The sequence below is a fragment of the Coregonus clupeaformis genome, chromosome 10 (assembly GCF_020615455.1).
Source record: "Coregonus clupeaformis isolate EN_2021a chromosome 10, ASM2061545v1, whole genome shotgun sequence".
NCBI lineage: Eukaryota > Metazoa > Chordata > Actinopteri > Salmoniformes > Salmonidae > Coregonus > Coregonus clupeaformis.
The window spans coordinates 44,117,269-44,129,312 of NC_059201.1; the positions used below are offsets into that span (position 1 = coordinate 44,117,269).

Here is a 12,044-nt window from a genome sequence, read left to right on the forward strand (position 1 = left end):
AAATAGTATGCCTTCAACAGGATTCTACCTCACCCTCACAGGACTACCCGCCAACGCCTCGATCACACCAACAGGGGCGGCAGGTAGCTTAGTGGTTAAGAGTGTTGTGGCAGTAACCGAAAGGTCGCTGGTTCTAATTCCCGAGCTGACTAGGTGAAAAATCTGTCGATGTGCCCTTGAGCAAGGCACTTAACCCTAATTGCTCCTGTAAGTCGCTCTGGATAAGAGCGTCTGCTAAATGACTCAAATGTAAAAATGTTGCGCAAACTGGTAGGCAGCATCATCTGGATATGTGTGCTACAAAGGTTCAACATTCACCTTCTGCTACAATTTCTGTCAAGCCGTGAACGCATACAGTTTGACACATACATTTGATAAATCCAACGTATGCACCACACAGAACGTACTGCAACTGCCTCTGCAATGCAGCAAGGCAAATGCAGTGTTCCATTGGAAATTAATGTACCAAAATGCAGTGAGGCTGTCAGTGTGATGGGAGTTGTAAGCTACCGGTCAGGTGAAACTTTTTATACAAAATCCTACAATTATACAAACTACCTATATTTGTAAGTACTATGTCCAGTAGAGGTCGGTGTTTGAAAGCAGCTTGAAATCGAAGAAAGCACTGGAATCATTGCGAAATCAAATGGGATCTCGCAAATCACATGAACAGACTAAGCTTCGGACGTCATTGATACATGCATTGGCACACTGCTTCAAAATGTTCTGCTTTCGCCTCGATCACACCGATAGCGTTTTTGCATTTTGGTACACCAGAAGTACATTCATTTCAAATCAAATCAAAATGTATTTGTCACATGCGCCGAATACAACTGTCACGTTCGTTCATAGACGGGTCAGACCAAGGCGCAGCGTGATATGCATACATGTTTATTTGAACCGAATAAACAATGACAAAACAACAAACTAAGTCCAAGGTACACAAACAACATACCTCACACGGAACAAGATCCCACCACTACACAGTGCCAATAGGCTGCCTAAGTATGGTCCCCAATCAGAGACAACGAGCGACAGCTGCCTCTGATTGGGAACCACACAGGCCAACATAGAAATACACATACTAGATAAACACCCATTGAAAACGCACAACAAAGAATATACACACCCTAACTCAACATTTAAGCGTCCCCTGAGTCAGGGCGTGACAGTAACAGGTGTAGACCTTACTGTGAAATGCTTACTTACAAGCCCTTAACCAACAATGCAGTCCGGGTGGCCATTTGATTAAAAGTTCAACAGTGTTATGGCTTGGGGGTGGAAGCTGTTAAGGAGCCTTTTGGACCTAGACTTGGCGCTCCGGTACTGCTTGCCGTGCGGTAGCAGAGAGAACAGTCTATGACTAGGGTGGCTGGAGTCTTTTACCATTTTTTGGGCCTTCCTCTGTCACCGCCTAGTATAGAGGTCCTGGATGGCAGGAAGCTTGGCTCCAGTGATGTACTGGGCTGTACGCACTACCCTCTGGAACGCTGCGTTTGCCTTGCAGCGTTGTGTTGCAGAGGCAGTTGCAGTGCATTCTGTGTGGTGCATACGTTGGATTTATTGAACGTATGCGTCAAACTGTATGCATAAACGGCATTACAGAAATGGTAGCAGAAGGTGAATGTTGAACTTTTGTTGCACACATATCCAGATGATGCTGTGTACCATTTTGCGCAATGACGCTGTCGGTGTGATCGAGGCATCAGTGATTTTGACGCATGCCTCGGAGCTCCGGTATCAAATGTAACATCACTACCTATCGCTGAAGTGTCCCTGTTGCAACACAAAGTAGATACACTCATAACCAAATAATGTTGTTGACTCATCCTAGACTCGTATTTGTGGCCAGATCATAAATAAAAAAATAAAAAAAACACTTCAAAAACCCCACCTCAAACTTGTATCTCAAACAGACCATAAAAAAAAGAAATCCTGCTATTTCCTCATAGAGGATGATGCCATCATCCTGAGGAGGAAGAGCTAGCCAATCAGTGGTCTACTCGCATGAATTATTTTTAATGACCAGTATACGTCCACACCATTCTGTTGTTGCGGTAAGCCCACACCATTGCAACATATAAAAGCATTATTTTGGAAGGAAAACTATTTCACTCATATTGTAATTAATTATAGATAATATTTCATAGAAATCTGGAAACGCTGCAGTTACTTTAAAGGGTCAATCTGCATTTGCTACATACTTTTTGATTTATAAATTAATGATATGTACCCATTGATTCTTGAAGACTACAACTTATAAATGCCTCTAGAGCTTAGTTCAACTGGCATACCCCATGAGAACCCCATAAAACTATAATTTTGATATCATGGATGGTCAGACCTTGCATCCATAGCTCTGTCTATGAATTTGAGAGCGGTTACATTTCTCCAGCCCCATCCCTCAGCTTTTTACCGAAACAGGGTCGGGAAAAACGCTGTGTTATTGTTTCAACTGCAGATTGCTACTTTAAACAAGCATCCCTATAGAAAAATCTTGATTTTAGGTATGCCTTTCATGGAACAGGTGTGTGTCAGGACTAATCAGCCATACAATACTCTGTCTTGTTTTTTGTAGGTATGGTTTCGGGAAAGAGGGTAGAGCACAGTATAAGATTGGACCAAACTCAGACCTCGTGTACGAAGTGACTTTAAACAACTTTCAGAAGGTGAGTTCCACTTGCTGGATTAGACAGGGTAACAACAATGTGTTCAAGTATCCTAATAGTGTCTCTGGAAGATACCAACAGATTGCTTTTATTTGAGCTGGTGGAGTTTAAACAATGAGGGTCTCAGTTAGATATTGCATAATGGCAGAGTGACCCTGGAGAAAGTAATGGGTCGAAACAGGCATCATCTCAATGAAAGTCAAATCGCCTCCTCTGAAATTGATAACAATATGTTTTCTTTTCAAGGCCAAAGAATCCTGGGAGTTGGATCAGAAGGAGAAACTGAAATTGTCTGCTGCAGCCAAACAGAAAGGGACCCAATATTTCAAGGTATAGTGGGCCATCTCTGTCATTCAGACAATAGACAAAATCTCATGGCCATTGGATGCATCTGTGTATGAATATTTCAAAAAACTTGAACCAAACCCTGTGAACTTGCAGAACTTCAACCCTGCAAACGAGTTCACAAGTACGTTTCAGAATTTTTCATTTATTTAACGTTTTATTGAGACAAATAGCGAAATTATCGTAGTGCAAAAGCATTGTACGAAGTGTAAAAATGACCATAAACCTCATTATAACCTGGAAGCGTAATTTCATTTGAAACTTTTCTTCAACAACATGCGTTATGAAGAGGTGACTATTTATGTATTACTAAACTCTAGTTAAATAATGGTCTCCTCATACCACACATTGTTGAAGAGAAGCTTCAAATTAAATCACACTGTGAGATTATAATTAGGTTCACAGTTTTTTTTGTACTTTGTACATTGCTTTTGAACAATGAAAATGTTGTCTAAAATCTATTTTGTATGAGAGACCTACTAAACTTAGCCCATGTGTTGTCCCTGGTTGTAGGCTGGCCGTTACCTTCAGGCAGTGGTCCAGTACCAGCGCATTGTGTCATGGCTGGAGATGGAGTTTGGTGTGGGCAAGGAGCAGCAGCAGAAGCTCCAGGACTTCCTACTGGCCGCCCAGCTCAACCTGGCTATGTGCTACCTGAAGCTGAGAGAGTACGCACTGGTTGTGGAGAACTGCAACAAGGTACACTGCATACCTGGCACCACGCATGAGAAACCCCACACACAAACATATACACGTATACCATATACTGAAGCCACACAGAGCATGCAGCTAATGCCTGTTCATTGAATAGCATTAAGGTGTGGTGTGTCTATGACTTTTTGCTGGGTCAGTGGGGTTGTATACATGTATTCATCTGTTTGGAAGCATTAAATTTACAATTACACATTTTCAACTTTTTTAATCAGCTTTATAAACTAATAATTAGCTCTTTAAAACTACTTATAAAGCCCTTTATAAATCCCTGTAGGTACACCTTAATGTAATATGTTACAAATGTGTCTATGTGTGTATCTCCTAGGTGATAGAGCTGGATGAGAAGAATGAGAAGGCTCTGTACCGGCGTGGGGAGGCTCGTCTCTTCCGTAACGAGTTCAGCCTGGCCATGTCTGACTTTAAACTGGTGCTGCAGGTCAACTCCTCCAACCGGGCGGCACGCGGTCAAGTATCCAACTGTCAACGCAAGATCCGGGAACACCACGAAAAGGACAAGAAGATCTATGCCAACATGTTCCAGAAGTTCGCTGAGCATGACGTCAAGGTCTGTAACAACGTCTTTCACAGTCTAGATGGGCTCCATTCCAAATGGCACCCTATTCCCTATATAGTGCACTACTTTTAAATAGAGCCCTAAGGGCCCTGGTCAAAAGTAGTGCACTATATAAGGAATAGGGTGCCATTTGGGACGTAGTCTGTATGTGTAATCAGTTGTACAATCTGACCTGGTTCACTGTTCTGTTTGAGTAAATGGATACATGTGATTTCACACATTTATCTATTTCAATCATCTCTGCTGTGCTGAAGACCTATTGTGGTCCATTGTTCATGGTTTAGATATTCACATTTACTGGTAGTAGGCTGACACCTAGTGGTAGTACTGAGTAGCAACTTTATTTGATCTTCAGTTATCAAATTCTCTCATTATAATATAATATATGCCATTTAGCAGACACTTTTATCCAAGTGACTCATTAATAAAAAAAAATAATGTATGGGTGGTCCTGGGACTCAAACCCACTATTCTGGCGTGGCAAGAACCATGCTCTACCAACTGAGCTACAAAGGACCACTCATTGATGCTTCCTTTTTACTCCATAATCTATAATCAATTTGTGTCTTCTTTAACATAAACATTTATATTATACTAATTAATATTGCAAAACAAAATGTAAAAAAAGTGATTCATTTTAGCAAAATGGAAGAAATCTACACATGACTTCCATAAACATGCTTTACTCAAGTCCTGCTCCTTTGTATCTGTTTGCTCAACAGGCAGGGAAAGGGAAGAGGAGGAGGGGGGAGGACAGTGGAGCGATGAACGAGAACCATCAAGTGGCCATTAAGAGGCGACGCAGAAGTCAGGACCATGGCCAGGACTGTCCCTGATGCTCCAGAGGATGTCTGGAGGAGGGCAAAGCCAGGGGGGCAGGTCTCCCCTCGCTACCCAAACAGAGACCAGGGGTCTGAGGCAGGGGTTGGACCATACCCCTCCACCCTGATCTCATCATCCCCTACCTACCCCTCCACCATGTGTGCTGTACCCCGCACGACAGACAGGGGGCATGAGTGAGTGGGGAAGGGTGCAAGCCAAACCGCAATCCTTCCTTCAGTCTATAACATGGAATCCCGTCCAGGTCCAATCCTCAACCTCTTGCGTTGCGCAATTCCTCCAAATGCACACCTCAATTGAACTCAAATCCACAGCGTGCATTCTGTTGATAATCAAATCAAATGAATCATATAAGATAATACAATACAATATAATTTTGCTTGGCATTGCATTTTCCCATTTTGCACATGCAGATGAACAACAGGAATCATTGTATTTTGGTTGCTTTGATCTATTGGTTGGGATGTCTGGGGTTGCCTTGCACCTTGGGCTTACAGTCACTATTGGAATCCTAAATATATATATATTTGGCCATGTGGAACAGTGGTGCGACGCTGAGCCACTATAACAGATAAAACAGCTGGCATCATCGTCAGCTAGTTTTTATGACACCCGCAGTCCCAAAAGACTAGTTATGTTTAGACAATGAGTCATACAGTATATTTGCACAGACAGTTTGGCTGAAGAACCTCCCACTCTTTACTCTTGAACATAGAGAATAAACAAGTACAGACTCATGGACCATTGCATGCTACAGATGTTACATACTGTTATGTGTTTGCTACTCTCTTTGACTGTCCGGGAAGTCCAATAATGAAGCTTTAAGTCTCAGCTTTCCAAGCTGCTGTCCAGTCCTGTCTGACTTCAACCTTTCATTCTCTCCTGGACAAATGCTTTTTTCCATCTACGCTGTTAGAATTTGGGTTATGTGACTGATAAATAGGGCATATAGGTTCTAGTTGTGTAGTTCTCTTCCTCCCCAGTCCTGGAATGGGTGACTGTACTGTCTGACTCTGTTTAATACTTTTATTTCCCTCTTATTATCCTCTACTAAAGGAGTGTTCAATTATGGACAGGGATTCACTTCGATCTTCAGCTAAGATTGTAAAACCACCAATGTTGTCTTTTTATGAAAAATAACACTCAATGATTCAAGCTTTGGATACAATCTGGGCTTTATTTTTTTTTACATTTGCTTATGCATTCGTTGGACATCAGGCCCTTGGGTGTCTTAATGATATTATTTATCATTGTGAAACAAACAAAAAAAGGCAAGGTTAAACTCAATATAAAAAGAAACCATTGACTCCTTGTGTATGCTTTTTTATTTTTATTAAAAATGTCTGTACCAACACTATTTATTGGAAGGTAGTTACCTATACCTACAGTAATGCCACATGGTTAGGAGTTGAGTGTAGTGTTGCCAGGATTAGATATCAGAGCATAGAAACCTTATCAAGAGTTTCTATGCTAATAACGTCCATAATATTTGTTCACCAATGCTTTGGATACAAATGGCCTGCTTCAATTCGTACTGTTTTCTATGGGAGCCAACTATTAATGATATTGGACTACACTGAGCATTAGATATAACGGGGTCTTAGAGTGTTATAATGCTATATATCACGTACTGTACAGAAGCTTGCTGTAAGTGTTATTAACATGACACAGATGCTATTGAAACTGTGTATCATCCAATGATTTCAATGATCAGAGATCCAATGATTTTTGCAAATTTGCAAATTCAGGCATTAGAGATTAAGCTTTTAGTTTGCATTGACCTGCCACCTACCCCAACTGTACTGTTAGTGATAAGTGTTCTTTACCAAGTGACATTAGTGAAAAAGTGACTGGATCTCAATGGTGTTCAGTCAGAGGAACAAGATGATGTCCTTCTGTGTGTAAACATTTTAAGATAACATAACTTGGAAAGGAACAAAGAAAACCCAGTCAAAAAGCCCCAATATCAATTGCCTGTAAAGAGAACTTGAAATTGTATTTTTTTTACTCTGTTTTAAACCAAATGCTGTATAAGTTAGGTAATATCATGAGTCTAGTGTTGCTCTCTAGCAATATGTTTTTGTGGAACAAAAACCTATATTACTTGAGGTGTCAAACAAGGGTGATGTACTGTAGGTAGGACACAATGTGTATCTATGGAAATAAAGCGAGTCAGACACCATTTCAGTTGATGAGATAGTGTGTCCCTGTTGTAGGCTTAGTTGTATTATATCTTCACTACAAGTCATATATTTCCTGTTGTAACTCGTGTTTTATATTTTACTGCCGAACCCATAAGTTCTCTGGTGGAGGTAATGTAAAATATCTTCAACCAGAAATAAGGGTTGTTATACCCAGGCACTAAGCTATCAGCTCTCTTCACTTCTGCCCTGAAATGTCAAATACAGAAAGGGTACAAATGTCATATTTATCATTTGACATATGAATGCAGAAGGCAATAGTACAAAGTACAACTTGTCACTCAACACAGTCACACTGAAAGTCTCTAACAGAGTGATCTCATAGTACCACATACTGTAGGCATGTTGTATAACCTGATAACTGGCACACTTTTTAATAGGCATTCTGTCTTACCTTACAAACAACGTCAAGCTTCCTCATATTTGAATTGCAAGGAGCACACAATATTAGACTTCTTCAGGTTTTGTACTTTTCTTCTTTATTTACTGTTAATGCAATACCATAACAGTGACCCTTTCAAACGCTTGTTTATGTTAAGATGACATCGGCATTATGTATTTTCAGTCTCTCCCTGGATTGGCTACTCTTTCAAATTTCAAATGAGTATTAAAAAAGGTAGGAAATATCCAAGACTAAAAAGTTTCCCAGATCCAAGACTAAAAGGCATTCTCAATGGAGATTCTGAGAGATATATTGAGTAAATATTACATTTACATAAGTATTCAGACCCTTTACTCAGTACTTTTCTGAAGCACCTTTGGCAGCGATCACAGCCTCGAGCTTTCTTGGGGATGACACTACAAGCTTGGCACACCTGTATTTGGGGAGTTTCTCCCATTCAACATGCTCTGTCATGTTGGATGGAGAGCATCGCTGCACAGCTATTTTCAGATCGGGTTCATGTCCAGGCTCTGGCTGGGCCACTCAAGGACATTCAGAGACTTGTCCCGAAGCCACTCCTGTGTTGTCTTGGCTGTGTGCTTAGGGTCATTGTCCTGTTGGAAGGTGAACCTCCGCCCCAGTCTGAGGTCCTGAGCACTCTGGAGCAGGTTTTCATCAAGGATCTTTCTCGATCCTGACTTGTCTCCCAGTTCCTGCCACTGAAAAACATCCCCACAGCAATATGCTGCCACCACCATGCTTCACCATAAGGATGGTTCCAGGTTTCCTCCAGACGTGATGCTTGGCATTCATGCCAAAGAATTCAATCTTGGTTTCATCAGACCAGAGAATCTTGTTTCACATGGTCAGAGTCCTTTAGGTGCCTTTTGGCAAACTCCAAGTGGGCTGTCATGTGCCTTTTACTGAGGAGTGGCGTCCGTCTGGCCACTATACCATAAAGGCCTGATTGGCGGAGTGCTGCAGAGATGGTTGTCCTTCAGGAAGGTTCTCCCATCTCCACAGAGGAACTCTGGAGCTCTGTCAGAGTGACCATTGGGTTCTTGGTCACCTCCCTGACCAAGGCCCTTCTCCCCCGATTGCTCAGTTCCAAACTTCTTCCATTTAAGAATGATGGAGGCCATCAATGATGTGTTCTTGGGGACCTTCAATGCTGCAGACATTTTTTGGTACCCTTCCCCAGATCTGTGCCTTGACACAATCCTGTCTCAGAGCTCTACGGATAATTTGTTTGACCTCATGGCTTGGTTTTTGCACTGTCAACTGTGGGACCTTATATAGACAGGTCTGTGCCTTTCCAAATCATGTCCAATCAATTGAATTTACCACAGGTGGACTCCAATCAAATTGTAAAAACATTTCAAGGATGATCAATGGAAACAGGATGCACCTGAGCTACATTTTGAGTCTCAGAGCAAAGGGTCTTAATACTTATGTATTATGTATTTTTTTTATAAATGTGCAAACATTTCAAAAAAACTGTTTTTGCTTTGTCATTATGGGGTATTGTGTGTAGATTGATGAGAAAAAAATGTTATTTAATCAATTTTAGAATAAGGCTGTAATGTAACAAAATGTGGAAAAAGTCAAGGGGTCTGAATACTTTCTGAATTCATGTATATGTCGGCCCAATCGGAAATTACCTTTTTCTATCGCGGAATCTGTAACACTTCAGCTTTAAAGATTGAATAGAGCCCCTAGTATTTAAACTCAGTGGAGTTTAGAACCTCTGTTTGAACTAGTATTATAAGTTGCTGAAGCACACCAGATGATAGATAGCCTGACACATGTGGAATGACACAACCAATCAATGGACCACAATGTCAAATACTAGTGGAATACGTCATGTGTAGCTGGGGAATTGTGTAAAATAATCATGAGAACAACAATAATATGTCCAAATCTTTAAACATTATTATCACCCTAACCTGCTACACTGAGGGTCGTTATGGTATCTATGAATGAAAAAACACAAACTGTCATCAGGGATAGTAGAGCTGGAGCTGCCACCGCCTTTGGTCAGCAATCATCAGAGCCATTTGTACACTGTAATACAGATCATAATACTTCATTAAAGGATGAATATAGATATTGTACAAACAACCATCTAAAATTCATTTTTCATATCAGGCTAAATTCACCTCAGACACCAATGCAGGTGGGGGTGTGTTCTGTGTTGGTTTAGCCTGAACTGGCTGTTAATGATAACTGCTGTTACCTACTGGTCTTACCAGTAATTCATAGAAGGGCATTGTTCCTGTATTAGTTTTCAGCTCGGCTATATAACACAATCTGTACCCTCTGGGAAAAACGTATTTAAAGTCTGTGGAATGTGGATGTCTCTGTTCAATTACCTCAGAGTAGGAGCGCTTATCTTGGATCAGTTTAGCCTTTTCTATGATCCTAGATCAGCACTTCTACTCTAGGACGCTTTATGAATACGAGCCCAGGTCTCAGATGAATGTTACGTCTGAATATCGGAAGAGATTTCTGCAGCGAATTACACTTTTTATTTATAGTACTCCAAAAAATAAGGGTGGAAAATTGACATATAAAGCATGGCACAAGGTTTGATGATTGTATTGATATTGGCAACAAATCCTATCACAGTATTGAACAGTGTTTCTACTATACAGTGCCTTGCAAAAGTATTCATCCCCCTTGGTGTTTTTCCTATTTTGTTGCATTACAACCTGTAATTTAAATGGATTTGTATTTGTATTTCATGTAATGGACATACACAAAATGGTCCAAATTGGAAAAGTGGTGCGTGCATATGTATTCACCCCCTTTGCTAGAAGCCCCTAAATAAGATCTGGTACAACCAATTACCTTCAGAAGTCACATAATTAGTTAAATAAAGTCCACCTGTGTGCAATCTAAGTGTCACATGATCTCAGTATATATACACCTGTTCTGAAAGGCCCCAGAGTCTGCAACACCACTAAGCAAAGGGCACCACCAAGCAAGCGGCACCACCAAGCAAGCGGCACCATGAAGACCAAGAGCACAGGTCAGGAACAAAGTTGTGGAGAAGTACAGATCAGGGTTGGGTTATAAAAAAATATCCTAAACTTTTAATATCCCACGGAGCACCATTAAATCCATGATCTCAGTATATATACACCTGTTCTGAAAGGCCCCAGAGTCTGCAACACCACTAAGCAAAGGGCACCACCAAGCAAGCGGCACCATGAAGACCAAGGAGCACAGGTCAGGAACAAAGTTGTGGAGAAGTACAGATCAGGGTTGGGTTATAAAAAAAATATCCTAAACTTTTAATATCCCACGGAGCACCATTAAATCCATTATTAAAAAATTGAAAGAATATGGCACCACAACAAACCTGCCAAGAGAGGGCCGCCCACCAAAACTCACGGACCAGGCAAGGAGGGCATTAATCAGAGAGGCAACAAAGAGACCAAAGATAACCCTGAAGGAGCTGCAAAACTCCCCAGCAGAGATTGGAGTATCTGTCCATAGGACCACTTTAAGCCATACACTCCACAGAGCTGGGCTTTACAGAAGAGTGGCCAAAAAAAAGCCACTGCTTAAAGAAAAAAATTCGCCAAAAGGCATGTGGGAGACTCCCCAAACATATGGAAGAAGGTACTCTGGTCAGATGAGACTAAAATGTAGCTTTTTGGCCATCAAGGAAAACGTTATGTCTGGCGCAAACCCAACACCACCCCAAGAACACCATCCCCACAGTGAAGCAGGGTGGTGGTTACTGTACACCTGCGGGGGGGGGATAGTTATGCACGCTCAAGTTTTCTGTTTTTTTATACCTACAGTAATGCCACATGGTTAGGAGTTGAGTGTAGTGTTGCCAGGATTAGATATCAGAGCATAGAAACCTTATCAAGAGTTTCTATGCTAATAACGTCCATAATATTTGTTCACCAATGCTTTGAATACAAATGGCCAACTTCAATTCGTACTGTTTTTTATGGGATATTGGACTACACTGAGCATTAGATATAACGGGGTCTTAGAGTGTTATAATGCTATATATCACGTACTGTACAGAAGCCTGCTGTAAGGGTTATTAACATGACACAGATGCTATTGAAACTGTGTATCATCCAATGATTTCAATGATCCAATGATTTTTGCAAATTTGCAAATTCAGGCATTAGAGATTAAGCTTTTAGTTTGCATTGACCTGCCACCTACTGTACTGTTAGTGATAAGTGTTCTTTACATTTTGACATTTACGTCATTTAGCAGACGCTCTTATCCAGAGCGACTTACATGAGCAATTAGGGTTAAGTGCCTTGCTTAAGGGCACATCGACAGAT

General features: G+C 41.0%; 1 protein-coding gene and 1 long non-coding RNA gene across 2 annotated transcripts in view; one reads left to right on the top strand and one right to left on the bottom strand.

The window, feature by feature from the left end:
* Positions 1–6,448, top strand: part of LOC121575060 (peptidyl-prolyl cis-trans isomerase FKBP5) — a 33,040-nt gene extending 26,592 nt beyond the window's left edge. The window contains exons 7-11 of the mRNA XM_041887873.2: positions 2,579–2,669; positions 2,916–2,999; positions 3,528–3,713; positions 4,054–4,293; positions 5,025–6,448. Coding sequence (XP_041743807.1) covers positions 2,579–2,669; positions 2,916–2,999; positions 3,528–3,713; positions 4,054–4,293; positions 5,025–5,138 — 715 coding nt within the window. The 3' untranslated portion in view covers positions 5,139–6,448. The remainder of the gene's footprint in view (positions 1–2,578; positions 2,670–2,915; positions 3,000–3,527; positions 3,714–4,053; positions 4,294–5,024) is intronic.
* A 27-nt stretch (positions 6,449–6,475) lies between these two features.
* Positions 6,476–11,715, bottom strand: LOC121575061. The gene is made up of 2 exons (XR_006002289.1): positions 11,532–11,715; positions 6,476–6,524 (listed from the first exon to the last, which is right to left on the bottom strand). It is a non-coding gene; the product is annotated as an uncharacterized LOC121575061 (long non-coding RNA).
* Between the last annotated feature and the right edge of the window lie 329 nt (positions 11,716–12,044).